This window comes from Oryzias latipes, chromosome 7 (genome assembly GCF_002234675.1).
Source record: "Oryzias latipes chromosome 7, ASM223467v1".
In the NCBI taxonomy this organism is placed as follows: Eukaryota; Metazoa; Chordata; class Actinopteri; order Beloniformes; family Adrianichthyidae; genus Oryzias; species Oryzias latipes.
In genome coordinates, this window is record NC_019865.2 from 3,199,655 (window position 1) to 3,227,640 (window position 27,986).

Here is a 27,986-nt window from a genome sequence, read left to right on the forward strand (position 1 = left end):
ATTAACTTATCTAAGTCTACAACTACATCTTTAAAGTTCAGCAAATGATCTTCATCCATATGAAGTTGGGGGACGGATGGTGGCGCGAGAGGGGAGAGGGAAAGAGGGACAGTACATGGATCGCACTGCACCAAACAGAGTGAACTAAATGATGAATAATGATCAAGAATAGAGGAGAGAAGGAGAGTAGAAGTAGATGAGAAAAGAGGACAGAACCCCAGTGGACCATAGTTTCCCCAGCTTCAAACTTCTAGCAGTCTAGTGACAACTCTATTGTTATTGTTAAGTTTAATTTAAACAAATTAACAATAAGGTAAATATTCTCTGAACACTAACTAGTCTGACAATAAGCCTGTCCAAAGAGGAATGTTTTCAGTCTAACTTTGAATGTCGAAACTGAATCGGCCTCTCTTACATGAGCTGGGAGCTTATTCCCTAAAACAGGGGCTTGGTGGCTAAACGATCTACCTCCAACCGTACCTTTACTAATTCTAGGAACCACAAGCAGTCCTGCATTTTGGGAGCGAAGTGTTCTATTTGGATGGTAAGGGACTATGAGGTCTTTGATATAGGACGGGGCCATACCATGTAAGGCCTTATAGGCACACAGGAGGATTTTGAACTTGATTCTAAATGGTAAATGGTAAATGGCGTATACTTGTATAGCTCTTTTCTACCTACAAGGACAAAGCGCTTTTACAGTCACTAACCCATTCACCCAGTCACACACACATTCACACACGCATTCACACACTGGTGGCCGCTCCGCTCCGCAAACACAGGCGCCCGCCTACCACCAGAGGCAAGGTGGGGTTCAGTGTCTTGCCCAAGGACACTTCGACTCAAGGGCGTGCAAGGCGGGAATCGAACCTGCAAACTTACGATCATGGGTCGACCCTCTAGAATCAACTGGGATCCCGTGAAGTGAAACCAACACAGGAGTGTTCTGCTAGTTCCTGCTAACAATCTAGCTGCTGCGTTCTGAACAAGCTGGAGACTTCTTAAGTAACTCTTAGGACACGCTGCTAACAAGGAGTTACAGTAATCCAGCCTCGACGTAACAAATGCATGGGTGAGTTTTTCAGCATCACTCTTAGAAAGTATATTTCTGATCTTGGCAATATTCCGCAGGTGACAAAAAGCAGTTCCACACGCCTGACATATGTGAGCCTTAAATGATAAATCCTGGTCAAATAAAACCCCAAGGTTTCTAACTGTGGGATTGGGGGCTATACTTAAACCATCCAGGGAGACTATCTGAGCAGACAGAGCATCTCTGAGGTTTTTAGGACCTAGTATAATGACCTCAGTTTTTTCTGGGTTCAAGAGGAGGCAATTAATTGTCATCCAGGTCTTGATGTCTCTGATGCAGGCATTCAGTTTTTCTATATGGTCATTTTCTTCAGGTTTAATAGATAAATGCAACTGCGTATTATCTGCATAACATTGAAAATTAATGCTGTGTTTCTTGATTATGTTTCCTAAGAGTACCATATAAAGCATAAACAGGATGGGTCCAGGATTCAAACCACCAGAGGGCAGATCTTCTGATCCCTATGTCCTGCTCTAATCTATGGAGTAAAATACTGTGGTCGATAGTGTCAAAGGCTACACTGAGGTCTAACAGGACCAGAATAGAAAGTAGTCCCTTTTCTGAGGCCATTAATAAGTCATTAGAGACTCTAACTAGAGCAGTTTTCGTGCTGTGGTAAGGTCTAAACTAGAGCCCTGCGCGGGACTATTTTCTTCATCCCGCTCCCACCCGCGCCTGCCGAATTTCTGACCAATCCCGCCCGCTCCCGCAACGTATGCGTTACACTCCCGCCCGCACCCGCAATATGTATGTCCACTCCCGCCCGCACCCGCTAAAATCAGAGAATTTATTCCCGCACAGTAATAGATATGCATTGATTTTGTATTGTCTCCCGTCCCACAAGAAAACAAACACGTATTTGTCCCTCCTCCAGCCTCATCTTTTCATGCATTCCTCTTTTGTGTAATGTGCAACTTCATTATTAAATATATTTTCACTAATCCTGTTCGGTTAAAAGTGTGCGTGTGTCAGCGCGCAGACAGACGGCCTGAAGCGCGCTGAACCAGCTAGTAAAGATGCAGGTCAAAGTCATTTGAATTTAAGGACGAAAATAAACATTAATGGTTCAACAGAGCTGAAAATCTGTGAATTAATTTTTTCCTGACGGAAAAATACTTTTTTTTAGCTTCAGCCTTCTCCAGTTTTTGCTGTTTTGCGCCTTAGTGGGGCATCGGCACGCAGATCTGAACACCACGCGTGTCTCACGATGAACCTCGATTGAGGTTCTTTTCTGCTTCATCCATTGACATCATGTCCCTGCCAGGAAACCTGCTCCTTCCTTATCCCGTCAGTGTTGGCAGATAGAGTCACAGCTCTTTCATCCTTCTGCTGCGCTAGAGCGCCCCGACTATCGTGTCAACCTACGATGACCGTATTTAGCGCTCTCTGTGTAAAATACACTAAGGAGCGCGGGTAAAAACAACTGTCAGCTGCAGAGTATATGAACAGGTGAACAGGTAGAGAGGAAAAGCAGGTAAAGAGGTGGGACGGGGCGTTGCACACCCCCAACAACAGGTTAGATGACAGTGGCCATTAGGCGTCTCTACCTGGTGCCTTCACGGAGCTTCAGTACATAAGAATCCAACAGCCGCACAGCCTAACGTAGTCCACTAATATATATTCATGAGATATTCATGGCAGCACTGATCCCGCAGGTTTTTTTTTGCAGCCCCCTCCCGCCCGCAGCACAATTCAAACCGTCCAATCCCGCGAGATTTGTGTTGGGTTCCCAATCCCAATGCAGCCCTCTAGTCTAAACCCTAGCTAAAAGTCTTCAAAGTGGCTGTTGTCCTGTAGGTGGCGGTAAAGCTGCTTAACTACAGCTCTTTCCAGGAATTTTGAAATAAAGCGGAGGTTTGATATTGTTCTATAGTTGGCCAAGTTGCTAGGATCTAAACTGGGCTTTTTCAGAAGAGGTTTAATAACTGCACATTTAAAAGACTGTGGCACGTAACCCGTTTCCAGAGAGGTATTTATTACTGTTAATGGAATCAGTAATTAGGGGAAAGGTTTCTTTAAAAATGAAGAATGAATGATGAATAAAAAGTCTAGTGGGAATTGGGTCTAACAGACAAGTTGAGGATTTGGAGGACGTAATAACTGATGCCATTTCTACTTGATCCACAGCAGTAAAGCAGTCTAATATTACAGAGGTTTCTATGGATGCCTCCACTTCTGCTCTGGTCTGATTGGCAGGGGGCCAGAGAAAATTACAGTGTCTGACATCGACTTAGTAAGTTTACACACCGAAACTACGTTTAACTTAACAACCTCAGATTGACTCCGTCAGGCATCATTACCGTCTGTATGTTTAATATAGATGTTTAACCTGTGATGGCATTAAAAATTTAAGGTTTTCCATCGTAAACTACCCAATGTAAGGAAATACGATTAGTTATACTAGAAGTTCTTGATAAAACACATTCAGCCATAAAATTTACTTATTAATATAATTATTTTTACAGTAATAGTTAGCAATGAAGTGAAAAAACAACAACACTTTTTTTAACTGTAATTTCATTCAAAGGTAACACCTTACTTTTTGAGGCGACATTTTGGCAACCTCAGCGGCCATTTTTTTATTGTAAATTCTACAAAAGAATGTGCATGTATGTGCGCTGTACGGCTATCATACTGAAACACCATATTGGTTCCCTTTTTGTTTTGTTTTATCATTCTCAGTAAACAGCCTTTACATCATAAATTTAGGACTTTAATCTCATCAGTTCTCAATTTATAACTTATGAAATAACTCTGTGATCATAAAATAGTGGATTGTTTTACTCATAATTTGACAAGTTCAATTTCAAACATTTTTACTTTTTCATGATATTTTAAACTTTTATTCTTGTCAAATTACAACTTTTCTCTCAAATTTTTCTACTTCATTCTCATAAACTTTTACCTTATTTTTTTATAATCTTACGACTTTATTCTCGTAAATGTATGACTTTTTAAAATAGTTTTTTTACTGTAGTTTTCTCATAAAAGTATTTTCATTTTCCTTTTTATTTATCTTTTCTTAGATTTTCCCTTATTTTTATTATTGACAAACTCAATATATATACACTATATTGGCTGGGGAAGGAGTTGAAGACTATTCTCCTGCTGCTAAAGCTTTAGAAAACTTTTAATGGTCCTCGTCTGTAGATGACGCTGACCGAAGCAAAAACTCGGCCTTTAATCTCTCCGGGATGACTCCAAGGACGGTAGAAGAGCAGCTTTGCTAATGGTCATTCATCATGTGTCATCACCACAAACACCTTGGTCCCACAGGGTCCCACAGGGCTGCCTCTGGCAGCCTCCACTGTTCATTCACTACACGCTTGTAAAGCTGACCATAGGGGGCCAATTGTTTTCATTAATGGCATGAAGACGACGTATTGATTGTAGTTGTTTTTGGTTTGTCATGTAGTTTGTGAAACAGTTTTCTTACAAAATGGGAACAACCTTGGTACCATCAGTAGCAGATGATGGGTCAAAGGCAATCAACATTATTTAGGGCATAAATTATGCCTGAGTTTCAACTGCCCTTACGTGGGGTGGTGCTGGTGCAAAATGGGTAAACCCATTCAAAGAATGCAGGTGCCCACAGTGGGTGTCAAGGTTGTAGGCAGAGATAATTTTTCTATAGACAGACAGCGGGCGACAGGTCGTAATAAACACTTATACAACACGGAAGCGTTAGCATGTCACACGCAAAACAATGGTACGTTCCATCTTTAATAAAATTCCTTGGGGTGGTCGTACGAGCCTCAAAGTGAACTGCAAGACACACCTATGACCACTCCTAAAGTTGCCCCCACTCCTCTCTATGACCCTCCAAATCGCCATGTGGTCCACACAAGATTACAGGTGAGCTTTCATACCTGTCGACTTAAGCAGTCGGTCGTAGAAAACAAACTGAATCAGACCCGCCAGTGTGAAGGCTCTTCTAAAACCCAAATTCTCTCCAAAACAAACAAAGCTTAAAGGCTTAATTAAAGACATCTATAAAAAAAAGTATATATTTATTTTAAGTTTACATGTTTTTGGTCTATTCTGTGCTTTGTTTATTTCCATGCATGTAGTTTTACTCTTTTGACTCTAACCGAGTTCCATTACAACATATTTTCCAATTGCATTTGGTTGCTACGAGGCTGCAATAACGTGCACACCAATAACTTGTTTTTTTTTTTTTTAAAAAAGCCCTCCCAATAAACTTGGGATGAGTTTAATACCAATCGGGGGAACATTCATCAAAGATCCATAAAGCCTGATGCTCATTACTCACTTAATGATTTCAACATCTCTCATCATGGCTAATATGTTGCATAAAGGTCATAAAAGAAGCTAATAACATGATGATTTCCCACGATGATTACCTCCGTTTCTCTCTCATTCTCTCATTACTTACTGTATTATCATCATTATGTTCTTCTCTCTCATTAAATTCCCTCATTACAGCAACAATCACACCATCGGACACAGTTTCATCCGAAAATAGGAGTCCTTGTGTTTGTATGTTTACACACAGGTGGTGACTAATCTCACATCCTCGCTCATATGTTGCTACAAGTTGGCCGCCCACCCATTCGTCATGATGAATTGCCATCATGAAAAGTGGGAATCACCAGTGTTGTGCAGCATGTGACTAATGGACTTTCTTTTAGTCCGCGCAAAAATACACTGCAAACTATCAGACGATCAAGATATTTTTAACCAGCTTGGAAGTTGCTTTGACTTCTTTTTGCTCTACAACCTTCCAAGCTTTCCCTTAATCAGGAGAAATTGAAATTTGTTAGTCTCATTAAGAACTAGGACCTATAAATAAAGAGATTGTTATTAAAATGAGTATAAATCCTTTTTGCTGACAAACAAAACTTGATTTATGACTTAAAAAACTGAAATTGCTGTATTTTTTGTTTCAGTTTGAAGGATGTTATTTTAAAGTTCACACTGTCATTCATTGTCATTATTTTGGAAGCTGAAATGTATATTTATGTTGCTAAGTGATAGTTTCTGATTTTTTGAGGATGTATTAAGATGGGCCAACTTGCACAATTGTATTTTAATTTAGTTAACATTTTGCTCTAAAATGAGTCATTTCCACTTATAATTAGGTGCATAAAAACTCAAAAAATACAAATCATTTGATTAGAACTAGCAAAAAATCCTTACCATTGGGCAGTTCATCTTTCCCGGTTTAGCTCATTCTTGCAGAGCGTTTATTCAGTTTTTTTTAAACAGCGCACCCTGTTCTGTGTCCTGATTGGCTGGAGACCTTGTCAATCAATCTGCTCAGTCCATGCCGTGTCTCCTGTACAAAAAGGCGGGGCTCTTCAGATCTACTGAAATCTCTGATCGATCAGATCTTTGTTTTCATTCTAAGATCCTGGACCTAATAACTGTGAAAATTTGAGAATTTAAACAAGAGAAAAGGGTGAAAATGTTCATGTCTGTCTGAGAAAAGTGTATTTGGGCAGTTTTACTGCCATAAACATCTGTAATCAGACTCCATGGATTTCACCGATCACGGTTATTTTTAGAACCTAACTCCTGCAATAAACGAGGGAACTCTGTTCTGGTGAAAAGGTAACGCAGATATGTGCCTAGCTGCAGCAGAAGACACAGAAATGTGCTTTATTTCATGATTACTGGGTGAGACGTGCAGGACACAGCTGCTCAGTTTGAGCGCAAACTGTGAGACGTATGAGGAGCTGCAGTCCTCAAAGTTGGGACTCCACTCTAGCATCCATGCGGTGTTGAAAGATTTGTTGTTTTTCATTCTTCCTATCATTCAAACACCACATGAACGCAGCATTTCTCTAAGTTTTACATGAGGAACATCAAGCTGTTGGTGCAATTGGCTCTAAATTGAGAACAGGAGTTTTAACCTAAAAACTTTAGAATATTCAGTTTTAAAATATAATTTTCAATCCAACTATTTTCATCCAGATTCCATGTTATTTCTTTCTCACTCCACGCATCTGCTCCTGGTCAGGCCCTTCTATCCAATTGTAGAACCTCATGTGGCTCGCGAGTCAAAATAATTGCCCACCCCTGCTCCACAGCCACATTACACTGGTCATGTGACACTTGGTCAAGAACACGCCAAACCCAGGTTCTTTAACGCACACTTAGCCATGGTGTTCACACTGGAAATAAAGGGAGGGGACTCTTCTCTCTTTGGTTTTTCTACTGTTTACTTGTTCAGTGGCTGCGACTTTTGTATGTAGAGCCCTAAAAAGATTGAAGAAACTTGCGCAGTAACACGATAATTTGAAACGGGGAAGCCTAAATTGTACATATAAGCGTGATAGACTTTTCATTGGAAGTGGTGGCTTGTTGCCGAAGGCGGTTTGAACGTAGCTTAACAGTTTTCTATTTAGCTTCTTTTTGAGTGCTTGTGTGGAACTCCTTTTTCTAGATTTTTACATCTTTATCTAAAATTTCTTGTCAAGTTAGAACTATTAGCTTCTTGGACGGATCATTTTACTCCTTTCTAGTGATTTTCTTAAGATAAGTGTTCCTCACGATACTTTTTTCGATAGGGCAGCATTATGTTCCAGCCTTAAAATATTAAGTGTAACATATTTTAAAATGGTTTGCCCATGCAACTTCAGTTATCTTGTTCGTCTCATAAGTTCTGATAAGTGCTTCCCCCCCTCTTCTTTTTCATTTGTGGTAGGTTCCACTTCCAGGACACGGCTTTAAAAGTTGCCTGACATTCTGCTGCACACAGCATTTGAAATATTAACAACTGCACATCAATTGAGCTTCAGACATTAAAGCTTTCCAACATTTATTAGGCAGAAGCACCTAAATCTGTCCGACTCTTCGGTGTGGATCACGAGTGATGTTGCCTCTGGAAAAGATACGACTGCTCTGCCATGAATATTTGCTGTGACGTCTGCCATGTATGTTCCCCGTCTCCCACTGGAGCCCACTGCTTTCCTCACAGCTGTACAGACGAGCCGCTCAAAGGGCGATGAGGAGCCGAGAACAAAATCTGCTGGCTGCTGATGAACATGTTGATGGATCAGAAAGCGTAAAATACCAACAAGCCTTTTTGTTGTGTCAAAACTGTGTCTGTGTTCCCTGGAGTGATTTAAACTGTTAATAGACATTCTCCCTTTTAGTGTTGGATTGTAAAAAGCTCTTCTTTTTATTTTAAGAATTTATATTTCTAGATCCAAAACATGGCTTCCTTCATAAGGAGAAAAGAGATGCAGAAACCTGCATGTCTCTACGGAAAAAAAAGCCTTTTTTTCTGAGACACTGCATTTCCATTCCTAAAGAAAGACATAAGTTTGGTACGGTGCTAAAGATAAACAAAGTCTCTGCATAACCTTTTTAAAATATTGTTCCCCTCAAAACTTGATTATTTCTTAATTTTGTTCATCTTAGCAAGAGTTTTATAGGCGGGTTTGGCTCCTCGTGTTTTTAAATGAGAAACAGTTTGTGGTCTTATCTTGATTTTTCTAAAAGTTTTATGTCCCACTTAGATTTATTGTAGCAAATCTTTTCCTTTTTAACATTGACTTTGGCACATCTTCAGTCTTTTAATGATACTCTGGTCATAAACTTTAGCAGATAGGCTTGCAGAACCCGAGTCTTTGCTCTTTGGGGTCTCTTCGGCCGTTCGTCTGAGAGCTGCCAGGCCTGACAGTCATGTGACTCCGGGAAAAACTCGCTAACATATTCTGTCTGCATGTAGAATGACCTGCTCTCTGTAAAGTTATTTTCACTTTATTTATAAACAAAAAAAAAAAATGTCAAAAATGTCCTGTTAACCCTTGTGCTTACTTTTGGGGTCCAGGTGACCCAACCCTTCTTTTACTGATCAAGAGTAGGCACGTGCACTCTTAGGGCCCTAGGGGTGCTTCAGCACCTGACCCTTTTGCCTCATAATAAAATGCCCTTTTTTTTGGTTTTACCATAAATGCATTTCTGTTAGCCCTTGTGTTAACCTATGGGGTCCAGATGACCCCACCCTTCCATTGACGTGTTCTCCCTACCATGACAAAGGTGGAAAGATTTCATGTAATCCATGGACACCAGTGAAGATCACAAACCATTGAAGAAAAAAGGTTCAGGGCACTGTCTACTGGGTCTAGATGACCCCACTCCCAACGTTACGTGCCTGCAAGGCGCAAGATAGCACAAGGGTTAAATGAGGAATTGTGGCTGCTCGTCATCCTACTGGAGGTCACAAAGACGCAGTCCTCTGTCTTTTATTCATGACTATGAAAATGTTTTTATAAAATACAAAAAGAAAACTTAAACTTCCAAAATAATCTTTTAACTATATGGAAGATGAGAAACATTTGATGGACCGGACATCCTCCCCATTTTGGCTCACAGAAAACAGATCAGGCGTGTGGGTGGTGATTATCATGCCTAATTGCATCATTTAGTTTCCTGGTTTCCTCACAAGTGGGCAGTTGTTTAACAAAATGGCTTCATAGTATGTATTCATAGAACAGTACTGAGGGTTTAGAATTAGAAAACAAACTAATGAACCTTCAGATTTTGGTGTCCAACATTTCTGAGCTCATTTCATAGGTTCATGACCTGTTTGAGGCAACAATGCACAGATGGAGACTTTCGTTGCATTAGCAGCTAGTTGTTTTTTTGTTTTTTGTGTCAAGAACACATGGAGTCCTAAAACTCCTTTGTCTTTTAAATTCCGAGCTTGGATAATTTGCAGGATTTGCAATCATTCTAGGTAACAAAAGATGGAAGGTCGCTTTATTTACCAAAACATTCAGCTGTAAGCTAATGCTAACATTAGCATGTTAACATCTAATCTGCTAAAGGTTTGATACTTTCTATGTTTTGATGCACAACATATTTACACCGAGGTGGTTCTCTACTCCACATGACTGAGATTTATTTGAGTTTGTGGTTTTTGGCCCCATACCATCACACGACCACCGCCGTGTTTAGCTGTTTCTATGAAATAGTTTGCTGGTTTGATTCTCATTTCACTTTAAGTGAACATTTCAACCCTTCAGATGTCTCAGTGGTTCCTTTTCTTGGTCACTCACCTCCTCGACCATGTTCTCCCACAGGAGTGTGCCTGGTCCTGGGCTGCATGATCTTCCCAGACGGATGGGATGCGGAGGTGATCCGGGACATGTGCGGGGAGCAGGCAGGGAAGTACTCTCTGGGCGATTGTTCTGTGCGCTGGGCCTACATGCTGGCCATCATGGGCATCCTGGACGCCCTCATCCTTTCCTTCCTGGCCTTCGTTCTGGGAAACCGGCAGACGGACTTCTATCTGGACGACCTGCAGACGGACAACAAAGGTGAAGTCTGACTTTATTTATCCAATAATCCTAAATATACATATGTAATGCTATTGACCGAATTCAATTAAGGCGGCATTCCCCAATCCTGCTTAGGTGCAAAAAAGGAAGACAGATCTGACGAGTCCAGCTAAACTGCTGAAATCAGGAGAGGGGGGGCTCCCTGGGCTCGCTGACAGTTTGCATGTTGTTGCATCAGAAGAGTCCCAGCACATTGTTTCAGCCGTATAACAGAGAGGATGGCAGGAAGCAAACAATGCTATTCAGAACAGCAAAGTCTCCTTCTATAATAGTTATGTTTTCTGATCTGCAGCTTCACAAAACAAAGAGTGATGAGAAAAGTGGGGTGGGGGGTGGGGTAGGAAGGGAACACTCTGATATGGCGACAGAGCAGGATAGAGTAAATGAGAGGAGGAGGATGAGGAGGAGGGAGAGGAAGAGTCAGAGAGAAAACAGTGACATAAGATGTCTTGGTTCTCCGACGGTCTATCTCCGCGATGGTTTCCATGGTAACTGGAGATATTCCAGAGCGTGGGCGTGTCTTTCTGCTCTTGTCTGATTAACCTCGCTGACAGTCGCAGAGATTTTTACACATTTAACATCTCTGATGTTTCATCGCTGCCGCTGGTTTACTTAAACCCGCAGACAGAAAAAATTGGATATAGTGCCAACAAGCAAAGTTGGTCAGCAGACCCAGACATGGAACTGCTGACCAGATTCCATCGTCGATGTTTATTTGTGTTCAACGTTCTAAATATACACAAAATAATCTTTAATTAGCAATTGAGCATATTATCGTTCCAGAATTTCAGTTTCTACTATCACAAAATAATGAGTTTGCTTTTACCTTGTTTGAGTGTTGCAATTATTTCCATGTGCATTTACGTAGATGCAGACACAAAAGTAGTTTTGCTCAGCAGGAGGACGAAACCCAATTGCTTAAGTCGGACTGACGTGAGCGTTTTCCTGCTCTGCACAAACACGCACTTTTCCTCCTCTTTGTGCCAACGCTTGTTTTTCTTCTGTCCTTGCAGATTTTGCTGTGTCCAGGGTAAGTTCCCTTTCATTGTGCTCTTAGTGAGCAGCTTGTTTGGCCTTTTTCATGCATCAACACAAGAAAATGTAAAAAATGTTGGATAATTTAGCTGACAGAGAACCCAACGGAGCAGATTTCAAAAGACTGCAGTTTTAAGTGATTCACAAAATGAAATAATCAACACAGAGAACGAAAAGAACAAAAAACTGTGCTCATTTTTCAAACATTTTTATCACAATGTAATTATTGCATGAAGGGATTTGCCTTAGTTTTACAAAACCACACTTTGCAAAAATCTGGAGGTAGAAAAATGTATTTTAAGTTGCTTTCAAGTCATCCGGACTCTTTTTTTAAACCAGTACTTTTGACTTTTACGGGTAATAATAAGATAATTGAAAATTAATAGCAGAAAGATACGTCATTTATGTACCTTTTCTGAATGTATCATTTTTTTTTTCCATTATTGCATCTGCAGATGTTTAACATTTTCCTCTATGAGGTTAAGTTTCCTTATTTTTAGTGTAAGAGATTGTAATAAGTCAAAAAACGTACATTTACAAATAAGCATTTTCAGTTTGCAGTTCAGTGATTTTCTGTTAGCTTTACAGTCACATTCCAAAAGCGTAATTTTTAACACACAGCTAGAAAAATATGTACAGTAACAGCAAAAACTCCTGTGATGGTTGGCATCTTCCTCGCTGGACAAATGAGGCTCGTCGTCATTAAAGATGAGAAAATCTAAATGAGCTTCAGCGAGCTGTGGCGGTGGCGTGTTCCCACCGTCTGCGGCGGTTCTCCGCCCTCCACGTTGGCAGCCCCCCTCCACAGAGCCAGTTCATCACAGACTTCCTCCAGAGTTTCCGAGCAGAGAGGATGAAATGACCTTGATCCCACTGAGAACTCGCCGGATCAGGCCGGGCGTGAATAATGGGATGTCATTCCATATTAATGTGTGCGGCATCAGGGGGGGCTGCCGTGGCTTTTCCACACATTACGGAAGGTTCGGTTTCCTAAATGAGGAAAACCTTGAACATCCAACAAGTTTTCCAAATTCATTTATTCAAAGTATAAGGAAAAAGCCAAAAGGAGGAGAAGCTGTTTGGCAGAGAAGATTTGGCAAATCTGTCATGTGTGTAACCCAAATATTCTGGTTTGCTGCATCCCATAAACGCATGTTTTATGTCTTTTTGGAAGGTATATTTTCTCCACCTAATGTCTCCTATTTTAGGCGCTAGAACCATTCTTCATTTTTCTTACATTAGGACTAAAATGAAACATTTTGAAAACATTCTATGTACATTTCTCACTGTTTTTAAAGGCATTTGTCACGAGTCAAATCAAACTTTCCAGTTTCCACTATTCACACTAAAAACATTCGACTAAAAATATCATGTGGCGTAAAAAACTACTTGTTCTATTAAAGACATTGTATAAAATAAGATGTTTTAATTATTAAAGGAGATTTATTGTCCTAAAATAAGTGAATTGCAAGTTAGTGTAGTTTTATGTGTAATAAAATATTTAAACTAGAAACTAAATATTTGGTGACGTTTTGTAAAAAGATTTAGTATTGGCTGTGTTTTAAACTTGTTTTATTAAGGATATTTGTAGTGCTAATCCACTTTTGACAGACTCCACTTTCACTGTTTGTGCCTCTGTTGTTTTCTTCAGATTGAGGTGCGGGACAGAAGAGAACCGCGGTACGGAGTGCAGCGTCTCCGCTGAGGGCATCAGCGACTCCCAACAACCCCTTTTTCCCCTCCTCCATTGTCGCCAATGATCAGGATTTCCTCCCAATCTCAATGTAGACACCAAGTGTAAAGGATACTGTAAGATAAAAAAAAGAACAAACACACTGGGATATAACTATATTTTGAGAAAAAAACAATGACAATTATCCAAGGTTGTACAGTTCATTTAACACTTTCTTGACAAATACCTTTATGATAAAAAAACAGATTTACTGTATTTTAAGTCTTAATTTGTGTGAGAAATTCAATTCCTAAGATGAAGAACCATAATGTCCATTTTCTGAGTATGTCTTTGAAACGTTGCTATTTACTGAGTTTTTGTGCATTCGTATCGTCAGAGAGCAGGGTGTTCTTTGTTCAGAGGTGGAGTCCACAACACGGCCATCAACACGCATACAAAACAACAGGGAGACCTATGGCTCTTCATCTGAGGACTTTTACAATGTGAGGGATCTAAAGGAGCACCCCATTGCAGCTTTACAGAACTTAACATCTCTGGGAGATTCTCTTCTGTACATACGGAATGATGTAAATAACATAAATGCTGACGAAAACAGCCAACGACAAAACCTCATCCTACTCCAATGCATTCGAGTATTTCTACCCCGGTTTCTTTGTCTGGGAAATCGTCCACAGATGCGTTGCGTGTCTGTGACTCCTCCTAGACGCTTGGGAATAAAACAGATATTCCACAGCTGGATAATCCACAGAATCCCAAGGACAGTGTTTGATTCAGGATTTTTTTTGTTTTTTTTATGGTTTTTGACAGGGAAAGGACACTTCCACTAAACAAGCCAACAACAACTACTTCTGGAATACATCCACAGTATCTTGTTGTCAAAGTGTGCTCCCCTTCAACATCTCAGCACCCCCCCATTTCAAGTGTGCAGTTTACTCTACAGATGTCTTAAGACTGCTTTGCGTCGTCTTAAGGTGATGTCACTTGAAAACCTGTTCAGAGGAGCAGTGCCTGCTTTTGTCCCACAGGTGGGACACACCGCCCTTCTCCAAAACATTAGAAAAAAGGACACTAAAAGGGGCAAAACAAAATGGGAACGTGACTGGAAAAGTTTCTCAAAGTAATTCAGATTCATCAACATGAAAGTATGGAGGACTAAAAAGGACCAAATTAAAAATCTGTTAACAGAGTAAACCTACATTTTAGTCAGACAATTAACATTAAAACAGTTTTTTTAAAAGAACAAAGCACTGTTTTTGCATAAAATAAACTGATACCGCTAAACCAAATGTTACTGTGACTTTGCTAACTCCCAACCAACTCCCCCCAAAAACCCACAGTCCGACATTTTCACCTTTCGGCATATACCGTCAGGGGTCACAGAGTCACATAGGTGGTTTGGCAGCCATTTTTTTCCTGGATGCCCTTCCTGACTACAAAGTTTGTTTAACCAGGATCAACGATTTTATTGGAAAAGGTATCAAACATGCTTTAGGCTGACCCACAAAGAATGGCTGTGGTACAGAAATACATTCATTTGTTTCTACTTTTAACTACATTTCTGTCAAAATAAATATTTAAACCAAATCAAAGATTCTATATTTACACATTTTGCAGAAGTTTTAGTCCTCCATGCAAAAATGCTGGAGTGCATTATTATGAATTGATTTGTAAATTGTTTTATCCAGCACCCTAAAATAGTAATAGAACACTTTTGAGGTTTGATCTGTCTTTTTGCATCAGAAATGTTTCACCAATCCAGCTAATGTTATCCAACGCTAATGTAAAGTAGCTGATTATCAAACTCCTGGTTCTGTTTGATTAGTAAGTCTGAAATCAAACATAAAGCAGTTTAAAGCTCAGCATTGCACCAACATATAGAGCCTTAAAGTGCAGCATGAACAGGTAGCACGCTAATGCCAATCCTGATAAAGACACGTCTACCCATAGAAAACGTGAAGAAGGGCTTGGTTAACTTGATTAGGGTGAAGCATTCTTTTTTTGTTGGAAATTGTTGCACTACAGTAAACCAATCTAAGGTTGTGTCACTACTGACTACTTAGTGCACTCTGTGGGGCGTTTACCATTTTTTTTGGGTTGTCTGCATCTTCAATTTTGACAAATGAAAAACTACTGTTCGTCAATGCTCACTAGATTGGTAAATATTGACCACAATGCATTTTTCAAATTTGTAATTTGAAAAATGAATCCAAATGTATTTTTTATAACGTTTTCATCATCAGAACACAGTGGAATCATAAATAATCTTTGATATTTGCCATTTAAAAAACAAGTAGTGAGCATGAGTCCAAATTTGAATAAAGTGTTCTGGAGAGTCCCGCACTATAAAGTCCGTCAGGGGTTAGAGAGTAGTGATGTAACTCTGCAATCATTTTTGATATAAAATAAGTTCCAGGATTTCCTAAAACTCCCAGAAGACCTGCAGGTTACATAACGAGGAGCCAGAGTTATACTATATAAAAAGAAATACCTGGGACGGGTGAAATCATTAGCAAGAGTGACTCGACGTGGTTCCCAAGAGCTGCACTTCCTTCATCCGTCTCCACCAGTGACGGTGATCGTCGTGATTTGGGTGACAACTGGGAATCCATGACGAGTTGCAGTTGCACAACATGACAAAGCAGGCTGCTGTAATCCAGGGCACTAGGGGTTTGGGGGGGGGGGGCTCATTCACCCCCCCAAAGCAGCACTTCAGGCTGACACAGAGTAACCGAAACTCCCAAAGCTTGGCCTAAGTCACGACAGAATTAAAAGGAGCTGTGGATAATTATTTCACAGGAGAAGCCGGCATGCTATGCCCATTGAATGGTGATGTGCAGCGATCTAGCATGAAGCAGATGAATTCACGTCATCTCAGTACGGTTTTAGCGCTCTGACATGAAAATGAAGCCTTTTTACTATCAAAGTGTAATCCGTGTGGAGCTGTTGAGGATGCACTCTTAACATGTTCACTGTGGACAAGTCAAAAATAATTTGTCTCCGTCGTTACTTGAAAATTGAAGCTGAAACATTTAGGTTAAGTGTTAGTGTAAGATAAATGACGCCTAACCTGGTTCATCCTAGGTTAGTTTCTGGTGCGTTCCTACACCGTATATCTAGAATGAGCAGATAGCTAGAGGTGTGGTGTGTTTTGTAGAGTGGATGCTAGCTAACTCTCAGGAAGCTGTGAATAAAGTACTGTATTAAAGGCTCATTATGGAAACCAACAGGTGAAACATGCAAGCAGAACTTTGACCTTAAGAGACCCTTGTGATGGCACTGCAGGTACCGTAGTTTAGAGTAGAGGTTTCCAAAATAAGTCTTTGAGACACTATAATAACAGCCCTTATTGCTGAATCTAGTGATGCTGTCTGTGCATGATCTGCATAGATCCCCTATCTCTATTGTCCACGAAAGAAAGGAAATTTGGTTTTGGTAGATTTGTTTTCATTCTTACTCAGTAAGTCACTGTATGAAGGATGTAAGGAACATACATCTCTAAAGACACAAACCTAAACAGGATGAAAATTAGGGGTTTGCTTCTGTGAAATCCCTTTTTTGAACATTTAATATCCAGATTTTTACTGTTTGTTATTGGCTCAACTGAGGAACTTGTGGTACCATCAGGTACTGCCCGTTTTATTAGTTTACCATCTGCCAAAGAATGACAGGAAAACAGAGATAAAAACATGGTTTTTTTGCACCACTGTGGTCTGTCACGTAGAGCACATTGTTGTTTGGAGTTTTAGTTATGTTGTGGCGCACCCTGAGTTTTTTTTTTTTTAACAGACTGACACCTCAAAGCTTTGGAGTACTGTGCCCCAGCACATTTAGCAGTCACATAATATTCGTGCCCACATACCATGTTCTAGCCCAACAGAACAGTCACAATAGCCTGTAGAAATCAATGTATATGAGAGCTAGACTTGGTGAGTGTGACACCATGTATAAGAAATGGTTTATTTTCGGCTCCAACCAAATTAAGTCAATTCAGTCTCCATTTTTTTACAAAATGGATGCCACCATGTCGGAGCCAGACGTCATCAGTAAGCAGTAACCCGAGTTGGTCTGAGTCACCGTTTCTATGGCAACCCTCACACCAATCAGGAGTGAGGTTGTTGGAAGCCCACACCCCTACCACTTGAAAGGGGGCTATACAAATTCTGTCAGTCATTTTGAAGGTTGGACGTGAGATCCAACAGGCTCGACCTACTTTTTTTGAGGCATCTGATTGATCAGTTTATAACTTGAACGTCTGTAGCTTGATGGAAATCTCTGGGCTTTCCTTTGGCTTCTTGGTGCTTTGGTGAATTCCTGTTTGGAACGCCGGGGGTGTTTAATTAGCCTATTTCTCATATACAGTTAATGGTAGAAACGGACTTTGGACTCACCAGTCCTCAGGCTCAGTTCATTTCTGCTGAGTGAGAACAGTCCCTATGTTTTGTTGTCAAAGCCACCTCTGGTTTGACATGGCTGCCAAAGGCCTCCGTGCCAGCTCTTTACCATCCAGCCCTTTTAGAGGAATGCGGTGTTAAGCACAGACTCCAGATTCTTTCTGTAGCATCTGGATCATGAAATAATGAGATACAATGAACCACCGACACAAAGCGTGCCATCCATTTGTAGGAGACGACTTCAGTGGGTCAAACTGGGTCTGCTGCTCAAGCCAGCATGGCTGATCGACCCGACACAAATGCTACTTAAAGAAAGAGATGTCCTACAACAGAACATGACCAACATGAGGAGGAGGTACTGTGGCTTATACTTCCTCACTATGCTTTTGTTTTGAGTGGACAAACTCAGACATGAACTCATTGGGTAATCCCAAAAATGCCTGTTCCTTACAAATATGGCTCTGTTTAAAAGAGCAATAAAGAGGAATTGTGGTCATGAAGCATTAAAACTAAACTTCTACCAAACACAAATTTCCTACACTTTGTTAGGTTTGTTACTAATGTGTTGGGCCAATCTTCACGAGAGGTTTCCCTCGGTTTAGCAAGAAAAAAATCAAACAATTAAAACAGAACGATCAATTTGGGAAGTTCTTGCCCTTCTGCTATTAGGTGCAATTATTCACCTTAAACAGACTATTTACACTTTTTAAAGGAGTTGCATTAGGCAAGCAGTAAAGTGTCTTTCATTTGACTTAACCAGGTAATACACTGATGATAAACCTACAGAAAAAAGGGAGGGAAAGCTGCCTGAGGCTAAAATGGTCATTGGCTCCCAAGCATGAGAACCTGTATGATCCCATGTCGTCTCCAGGTCCAGAGGACTGCCACAAAGACCTGACCTTAACCCTAATGAGCACATATTTGTACCACTCCAGGTGCCTCTAAGAACTCTTGATTCAACTCTGATGTGGTGCAGAACCAGCAAAACAAGTAGTGACAAAGTAGTTTTTTTTTTCTACAAAAGACTACAAACTCAGACTGAGCTTTGCAAACGAGTTTATCTACAGACTTGAGGTCAATTCAGTTTCAAGATAAAAATAAATAGATAAACAATACAGCTTAACTTGATTTAAAGTGGAACTTTATTGACACTTAAAAGTAGATTTGATTTTCATTTTGACATAGGACTATCAAAGCTGAATTCACCTCCGTCTCGAATGACAGGATTGTTAAAAAAAAAGTGAAAAACATTGAAAACGATAAAAAGAGTCAGTGAGGAAACAACTGCAATCTCTCGCCACAGACATGACAGTGGTGGACTGTGTAAATGTCATGGATCTGTCAATGATTTATCTTTTTATCATGCAATATCATGTATAAAGACATATGTTAGGGGTTGGGATAGGTCAGGAGCAAAAATGATTCATGTTTAGTGACTTATGTTAATATAGTTGACTTTCTGTTAACTCCTGAGATGCAGATATTGCCAAAATATCATCAACTGTCATGTGTTAATCATGAGAAAATAAAAAAAAATTATATATATATATATATATATATATATATATATATATATATATATATATATATTTATTTTGGGTTTTATACAACAAAAAGAGAAATATACTGATATTTGTCAAGTATTTCTTTGTTTTTATGTGTTATTTGCAGTCTCCTTACTTTCAGTTCTGGTTTCTTCTGTTTTGCAGTTGTTGTTCGGTCACACCAGACTTCTCAGATTTAGTTTGAACTCACTAATGGATGGCTGCTTGTTGAAATGTTCAAAGCTTGTTTATAGCCCAAAATGTACAAAAAAAAAAAAGAAAGAAAAAAAACATAAAAAGTATGTTTATAAAGTTGCTTGATCGTTGATAAGTGGCCAGACTCTGAAGAAGGCCTGTTGCTTGTCATGGTTTACGATGACATACCAATTTTGAAAATTATGTCTAATTCTTATTTGTGAACAGTATTCACACTCACGGTGAGGATTTCTGTTATGACAACACATTTTGAGAAAGTCAAATAAAGATATTTTACAGTCAAAGCCATTGCATCAAGAAGTTCTTGTTTGTTTTAGTGACCAGAAAACGTTGCTGCACTGCAATACATGCACAATAGAAAAACGGTCTGTGTGTGTGCGTGTGTGCGTGTGTGTGGGTGTGTGTGTGTGTGTGGGGGTGTGTGTGTGTGTGGGGGGGGGTGTGTGTGTGTGTGTGTGTGTGCAGTTTCATGTTTTTAAAAGGATGGTTGGATGTGTGAATTTATGGATGCATAGAAAGTTGAATGGACAAATAAATGGAGCCAATTAGTCTGTAGGTTTGGTGCCACCATTAAAGTGTTGTTGTTGATAGAAGTTATCTACTGACACAGAAATACCTTAACATGTTCTCTGGTGTGGAAGAGATTACAGAAGGAGCAGAGCATTTGCATGGTTATTATACATTTGAAGAGTCTTGACCATGACTTTCCCTTACAGTACAAATGTCTGAGTTATGTCTCTGCTGGGAAATCCCTCAAGCACATAGACACATGTGTTTGTACCTATAGGCTAGAAGCAGCCGTAACCGCAGAATATTTAACTGCCTGAGCAGAAATGGGAGACGCCACAGTTCTGTGATTGTAAAACAAATAGTTTGTGTCATGCATCACTACAGGGCATTGCCAAGCATACAACAAATACAACGGAAATGTTATTTTTAGCCACGTTCCGCATGTTGCCAGGCTGTAAACACTGTTGCTATACAGCTTTAAACACATGATGCACCGAGTCCAGAGGCCTGGATCCATCACTCTGCATCAACTTGGGTCTGACATGAACTATTTATGTAATTAGCAGGCAAATAAGACTAGCCAGGCCCGCTGTAGGGTGGAGAGTGAGTCACACAGCCGAAAATATCACAGTCACAACCTGCTTGTGACTGCGGAGTCCACATCCTGACACAATAAGTAGGTGTGGTTCATCGGTGGGTTCTGCATCTGTGAGGTCCACCACAGTTTCACCAAATGTTATTCCTGATCAATCAAGCCACCAATTCAGAAGGGTGTTCAGACATTTGTGGAAAAGCAGGAGTTAGCTCAGAGACTCAAGGGCCACAAGACTGACCTCTGTGCCACATAAACTCAGACATGTTATTTGGAAGATGCTCATGAGTTTCTTTTAACACATTTAAGTCAAATCTTAGGTGCTCTAATCTCATAAATTAACGCTGCAGTTAATTAAAGGTTTACTGAGTCAGAACAGAACTCGCTGGACAGAGAATCTCCAATGTCCCTTTTAGAATTCTGCGCAATGAAAATGAAACCCGAAGAGGCATAAGCATCTTTCTAAAAGTTTGCTCCGCCCATCCCGACAGCGTGGCAGAATGATTGGGCGGGACAAAGAAAAGGCAGAGTTTTCTGAATCTCCCATAAGTCCACCGACCTGCCAATCCAAAAGACACACCCTTGATAAAGCTGAAAATTTGAAGTCTGATAAAATCAAGGTTGGTTAACCCCCCCCCCACACACACACACACCAAAAAAAAAAAAAACTATGAGTGAATAAAGTATCAACAAATATACAATATACAACAATAATAAATATCAACTACCATATTCACCAGACTATTTATCAATCCGGAGTGTAAGTCGCAGCAGCTAAAAATGCATAATAAAAAGACAAAAACCCACATAAGACGCACATTTGGGAGAAGTTTATGAAACAAAATACAGGAATAGATGACAATAATAGACTGAATATCTGCCACCTAACTACCGTAGTTAGTTTCATGAAACATGGGAAGAATTGAAAAATGTCGTGTATAAGTGCAAAATACAGTGATCCCTCGCTATAACACGGTTTACTTTTCACGGTTTCGCCACTTCACGGATTTGCATCGTGCATTGTGTTCTGCATTCTGATTGGCTAAAAAGTCACTCCGCTTTTTCTCTATCTGTGCGTCAATAACGTTGCAGTTTAATATGTACATGTACGTAAAACAGCTTGCCAAATTTACAACACGTACGTGCAAATTCTCTTGCAATTTCGAGTTTCTCTAAAACCCATAGAAAAAGAGCGACAACTACTGCCTATCACTATGTTCTTCCCCCGAAACAAAGCACTGCGGGCTTCAAAAGAAGAAAACACTGCAGAGCGGAGTCAGGATCAGCAGCTCTGTCTGAAGAGCAGTGAAATACACCTGAATCACTATTTGTCCCACTGTACTTTGTATTTTATTCATCATAATTTTAAATTTCTCGGGTCGCGGTGGGCGGGGCTAATCTCCGCGAGTTGAAGCCTTCTGTTCACTTTGATGATTAAAATTATTATTTGACAGTACAGTACAGAAGTTATTTGTTGAAAAAACTTTTCTAAAGTACTTTTATTTGTGAAACAAATGTTTGAGCCTGTAAAATGGTTTGTTCTTTCTTTATAATGTATAATAGAGTTTTTAATTGTATAATAATTGTTAAAAAAATAGAGGTTTCTACTTCACGGATTTTGCCTATCACGGGTTCTTTTTGGAACGTAACCCCCGCGAAAAACAAGGGTTTACTGTAATGTAACGTCTTGCTGGACGTAATGAAAAGTCGGAGACGGTCGTTTCCAAATGTGAAGCCTTTAATGTAGCTTAAATGGTTGCTGTCGGCCGCAAGCACCCCAAACACAAAACGAAAGACTTGTCCTGACGCCGTCTCCTAATCCGATTTCCACGCACACACGCTCTCACAACACACCTTCATATTCACTTGCTCCTCCGCCCCCACCCACACTCTTCCAATAACATTCATCTAACTCAGTGGCGGTTTTTGATATGGGCGATGTGGGCGGTCGCCCAGGGCGGCACTTCGTGGGGGGCGGCATTTGGCGTGCCCGATGCGTGCGTTACGCACATATGTAGTGTTGTGCTACGATAGATGTCAACGATATTCAAAGAGGAAACTTGCAGCTATTAATTTGAAATTGCTTCAGCTGCCGACACTCAATACTTTTATTTTGATACATCAGACTGTTAAGATTGTCTTCATCCTATTTGCTCTTCACACTTATGGTGCAAAAAAAAAAAAAAAAAAAATAGATGAAATAACTCAGAGTGAAACAACGTAAAACAGGCACATGAAAAGGAATTGGGCAGAACAAACACCCATGCTCAACCAAATTTCGACAAAAGCAGGCAATGGGGATTATTTCCCACAATTCCTTGCTCTGACACGGCAGACCCGACACGCACGTGACCACTGCCTTCTGCTGCAAGACATTTGCGGCCACACCTCTTTGCGTAGTCTTTGGAACATAAGTCAAAAAACTCGAGAGGGGGGCGCAACTCGCCGGTGGCTGGCTGAATCACACTAACAGGTGATTGGGAGTCTTTTTCTATCTGACAATCAACTCTGAGCCGCAGCTGCGCCTCCCGTCATAGAGACGGAGCCGCGTGTGTCAGAGGGGAGGGGAGGGGGAGGGGGGATGAGCGCAGACCATTTTTTATGGATTGAGGTTTTTTGGAGGATTTCTACTGTTGGTGTTGCACAAAATTAGGGAAATGCCAAATATTTTTTTGAATAATCCCACTGATGAGTTCTATGATTTAGTCTTTAATGTTTTATAAGACCTAAACATATTAATCACAATAAGTTTTTTTTTTTAGATCTAATCCCTCTGATATGTTTCACAAAGACACACACAGGACGTCACACATTAAGAAATTATTGCTAAAAATGAAGCAGGAGTCCAGCTCTAAAAAAAATGCTCTAAAAAATGATAAAAGAGCAAAAAAAAAACGGAATTATTTGATTTGTAATTTCTTATTAATATTTCCAGGCTTTCTTTGTTTTGTTCAGAAGCATGTTCATATTTGTATAATTTTGACAGAATATATTTCTATGGAGAGCAAAATATTACAAGTTATTTAAGGTTTAACTTGTGTTCCTGTTTTTATTCATATTTATGTTCAAAAAGTTCAGTTTAAGAGGTTTAAAAGTTTAGCTTTAGTGTGTTCAGTAAATGTTTATCTTCTTCGGCCCAAAACCTTGAGCGTGTTTTTAACTTAGGCCCCCTGTGTGACTGAGTTTGACCCCCGCTGTAATACGAGTCTAGAAAAGTCATGCATTTTTTTTGTAAAATGGCTAAATAGAATATAAGGAACACAACAGGATGTTGTTGTCAAATTTTGTATGTGTGCGGGGGGGGGGGGGGGCGGCGCTGGTGGGGTTACTCGCCCAGGGAGTAAGTCAGTGTAGAACCGCCACTGATCTAACTGAATGGAGCACCAATGGAAACACAGAAGACAACAGAATCAATCAATCAAGACAACATCTTAACGTTGGTTAATTATGAACAATTATTCAGACACATAGTATAAAGAACAACAAGAACAAGTCCACTAAACTCCTCTGTGTTGCTTTTGCACAACGCCGCCGAGGCTGCGCCACTTTTGCCACATTGCTGATCCAAACTGATCCACATGCCTACAGCTCCCTCTATTGGTTGTTAGTGGGAAATTACCAAACACATGGGCCTAATTATTGGTCAAACCCCTCAGGCCAAACTATGCAAAAACTGCGACTTATACTCCAAAAAATATGGTAAATTTTTAACATCCATCTGTGCAAAAGTGATTTTATTTGGTATAAAATATGAATTTTGACAAAGTAACAACATCTGGAACTTTTTTGTTTTCCTGAAGGTAAAGACTTGATCGCCACAAACAACAAGAAAACATCAAACATACTTTGTTGGCAGATCTGACCTTGATGTCCTTAATCATTTACTTGGTCATTTTCCACATCCAAAGGTCAAGTCCATGACTGTAAGACTTGTATTGAAAACAGGTCCAAGTCACCTTCTCTGGACAATATAGGTGATTTATTGTTCCAATGCCATCCTCACAGACTATATGACCTCTAGTAATCTATTCTAAACCTTAATAACAGATCATCATGAGTCAAAAAAGCATTAATATATAAAAATAAATGTCTTCATTGAAGAGCAGGCACTATAAAAGTCCACAGTTTTACTTTTTTTCTGGTATTAATAATAAAAATCTAATAAAGTCTAATAAAACACAGTTGGCAAGATTAACTGGACGCTTGTTTACAAGAAAATCCCCAAAAGTCAAACTGAAGGAAGGATATTCTTTTCAGTTCCGAAAAAATAAATAAAGCAAAAAGATGGGATTAGCAGTTTGAGTGCCTGTGTGGTCCTTTCCTGCCGTGGACCCGCTACACTCCAGAACCTCTTTTTTTTTTTTTTTTTAACTTGTCCTGTCCAACAGCTAGGCAAACAGATGAGAGCTGAGGGCCTCTTGTGTTGGACATATTTTATTCTAACAAGAGGGGTTATTCATCTTCAGACAAACCAAAGGTATGTCTGAATAAACCCCTTTTGTAATTGAGGCCAAACTTTATTAATTTCAATCATGTTTGAAAATCTTTGGTGTTGGACCGGACGGAAAAGGAAAGAGGGGAACAAGAGAGAGGGACGTTAGAGAGAGGGGGGGGTAGGAGGGTGATAATAGGAGGGGAAGGGGGGTAAGACCATGAAGCAGCATAGAGCAGGCAGGTTTACTGGTTGTTTATCGTTACGGTACGGTTCACATGTAGTACAAAAAGGGCGGGGCCTGTTCACACACACTCAAATATTATCAACACACCTGCTAGCCGCAGAAATGTCCACATGTCAACATGCACACAAAACAGATAGTGTTCACGAACGCATACTTATGCCTTTAAACCAACTAGTGTGAAATCTTTCATTCATTCAATCATGCAAACTATTAGTGCAAAGGTGAGCTAACACCTGTGCTCAGGTGAGTGTTTATGTTCTTCTAAAATGGATGGTGGAATGTGAAAAGAAGGAGGAGGAGCGCCCAGCCACCCCCACACCCATACCCCCGCCGCAGCAGCAGCGGCAGCCGGAATTCCCCCAGCGCCACACGGGAACAGGCAGGGAACAACCGCCCCCCGGGCGACCAAGACCGCCACCCAGGCCAGGGCCAGCAGGACCGCCGCGAGGCCCCCAGAGAGCAGGGAGGCGCAGAGGGAAAGAGAGCGCCGCCCCAGCCCAGCCAGGAAAGCAGCCCCCCGCCGCGCCGGAAGAGCCCAACGCAGGACCCCACCGGAGAGGGACGCCCACAGCCCCAGACGAGCACCCCACCACCACCCAGGAGTTCCGGGCATCCCCCCGCCCCGACCCCAGGTACGAGCCAGGACCCCCCAAGGGAGACCCGCTCCGCACTCCAGGCAGCCACCCACCCGGCCCACGGTTGGTCCAGGTAGGAGCAAGGCAGGGGCCCGCCGCCCCCGCCCAGGAGGGGGGAACCCCGGGGAAAAAAGGGCGGCCCATAAGGGATGTTATAAATATGGCCCGACCAGGCTCGGCCATGTTGGAAGTTTGGCGGGGCCCAGCGCCCAGGGGCAAGGACCAGGACCCACCCCCCAGGGACACGAACACCCCCGGCTCAGGTGTAATATGAACCCCCCCACCGTGCGGAGAGAGCACCGCCGGGCCCAGGGAGCCGGCACCCAAGGGACACGGCCGCCATCGCCAAGGGGCCCGCACCCCCCACCAGGGACGGGGTAGGGGACAGATGGACCCAGGTCCCACCTTCCTTGTAAAATGTGTGTGCGTGTATGGGTGTTTGAGAGGGTGTTTGTGTGCATGTGTGTGTGTTTATGTTTGAATGTATATATTGAAGGGGGAGGGGTGTGTGTACTAAGGGGGGTGCAGTTAAAATTGGCGAGTAGGGCACTAAGGGGACATCTCCTGATTACTCACAGTGATGTCCCCTCACCCTCCACACCAAGGGGCCCTAAATGTCTAAGGTGCGGTTAAAATTGGCGGGTAGGGTGCCAGGAGGACATCTGCTGCTTGCTGGCAGTGATGTCCAAGCACCCCCCCTACCAAGGACCCTACGTGTCTAAGGTGCAAATAAAACCGAAAGAGGGGGGGCCCACTCCATACGGCAACCATAGGAGGGGGGCCACTCCCAAGTAGCCCCCCCCCAAGGCGCATCGCAGGCTAAACCCCCCACCCCCTCACCCTAATATGAGGTTATATAAGGAAGGGGGTAAATTGGGGACAGCTGGTAGACTGTCCCCCGGTGGTCAAACAGCCGTCCCCCAGCCCACCCCCAGCAAAGGGGCCAGGGCCACCCAGCCCAGGGGCCCACCCCCGGAGGCGCCGACACCCCAGGCCCGGCACCACCCACCCCACACAGAGAGAGAGGAGCCAGAAAGCGTCGCCCCCCCCCGGAGCAAGCCCAGGCCCCCACCCCCAGACGCCGGCCCTAGAAGAGCTCTGGTCAGGCCTCGACGGGACCGAGGAGGCCAACCGGCCGAGGCAACCACTGATTGCCTCAGCGGAGACCCCGACCCGCTAGCCCCCCCGACCCGTACTAATAATGGGCCCCCCCTCCCCCCCAGAACGCCCCCCCACAGGACAGGGCCGACAAGCCCCCCACCCCACCCCACCCCAGACCCCGCAGCCGAAGCGGGTGACACCCAGAGCGACCGGGGGCCCCGAGAGGGTTGTCCCGTCCCGTCCCAGAGCCAGGGAAGGGCCGATCCCAGCCCCAGGTGCAGATGGGCAGCCCATCCGGCGCCGCTGGGCCCCCCCCACCCGAGCAGGGCCCCCCGCCAACCCCCCCCAGCACAGGCAAAGGGACCACCCCCCCAAGCCAAGCCAGACCACCACCCCACCCCCCCACCACGCACCCCCACACCCAAGCCCAGAGGACCACGCAGCGCCCCAGCCCGCCCCACCCAGGCACCGGACCCGACCCCCCGACCAACGGAGCCCCCCACCGCCCCCGCCAGGCACCGGAAGCCCCGACCCCCACCCCAAACCATGGCAGAAGGGCAAGGAGCAGCGACGACCAAGCCCTCCACCCCCTAAGTCATGGAGTCAACCACAGGAGACCAGAGAGACTGAATTCTTTCAAAGTTACTTGAGCTTTGGGCTGACATTTTTTCCAAGCTGATATGATCAAACAGCAGATTTCTGTGTTGACTTATGTTTATATTTTTCTTGTTTTTCCAATTTATTAAAATAGTTTTTTTGGCAATACAAAGAGTTATGAAAATGATAGATGCTAATCCTTCTTCTATATCGATGGCACTCATGTCACCAAGCACACAAAGTGACGGTGAGGCAGTGATTGAAACCTTAAGCCAGACTGATAAATCGGCACATACCTGCTGCCAGAGAGCCCTGACAGGAGTGCAGAACCACAGTGCGTGCATGTAGCTGTCGGGTAGATTATTATCACAGTGCTCGCAAATGTCTGAGTTACTGAGACCCATCTTGAACATCCTCTGTCCAGTGTAGTAAATTCTGTGAAGAGTTTTGAGATGGATTAGCTGCAGATTTGGACTTTTTGTCAGTTTAAAGGTGTTTAGACAAAGTTCTGACCAGAAGCTTTCATCTGTGCTGATGCTCAAATCTGCATCCCATTTTTTTGTTGGAAGGGCAATATTGTTATCTA

At 42.1% G+C, this 27,986-nt stretch overlaps 1 protein-coding gene across 1 annotated transcript in view; it reads left to right on the forward strand.

Annotated features, from left to right (window-relative positions):
* The window catches only part of LOC101161635 (LHFPL tetraspan subfamily member 4 protein), a 35,460-nt gene extending 16,017 nt beyond the window's left edge, over positions 1–19,443 (forward strand). The window contains exons 2-4 of the mRNA XM_004070271.4: positions 10,150–10,386; positions 11,421–11,437; positions 13,094–19,443. Of these exons, the coding sequence (XP_004070319.1) occupies positions 10,150–10,386; positions 11,421–11,437; positions 13,094–13,147 (308 nt within the window). The 3' untranslated portion in view covers positions 13,148–19,443. The remainder of the gene's footprint in view (positions 1–10,149; positions 10,387–11,420; positions 11,438–13,093) is intronic.
* The last annotated feature ends 8,543 nt before the right edge of the window (positions 19,444–27,986 follow it).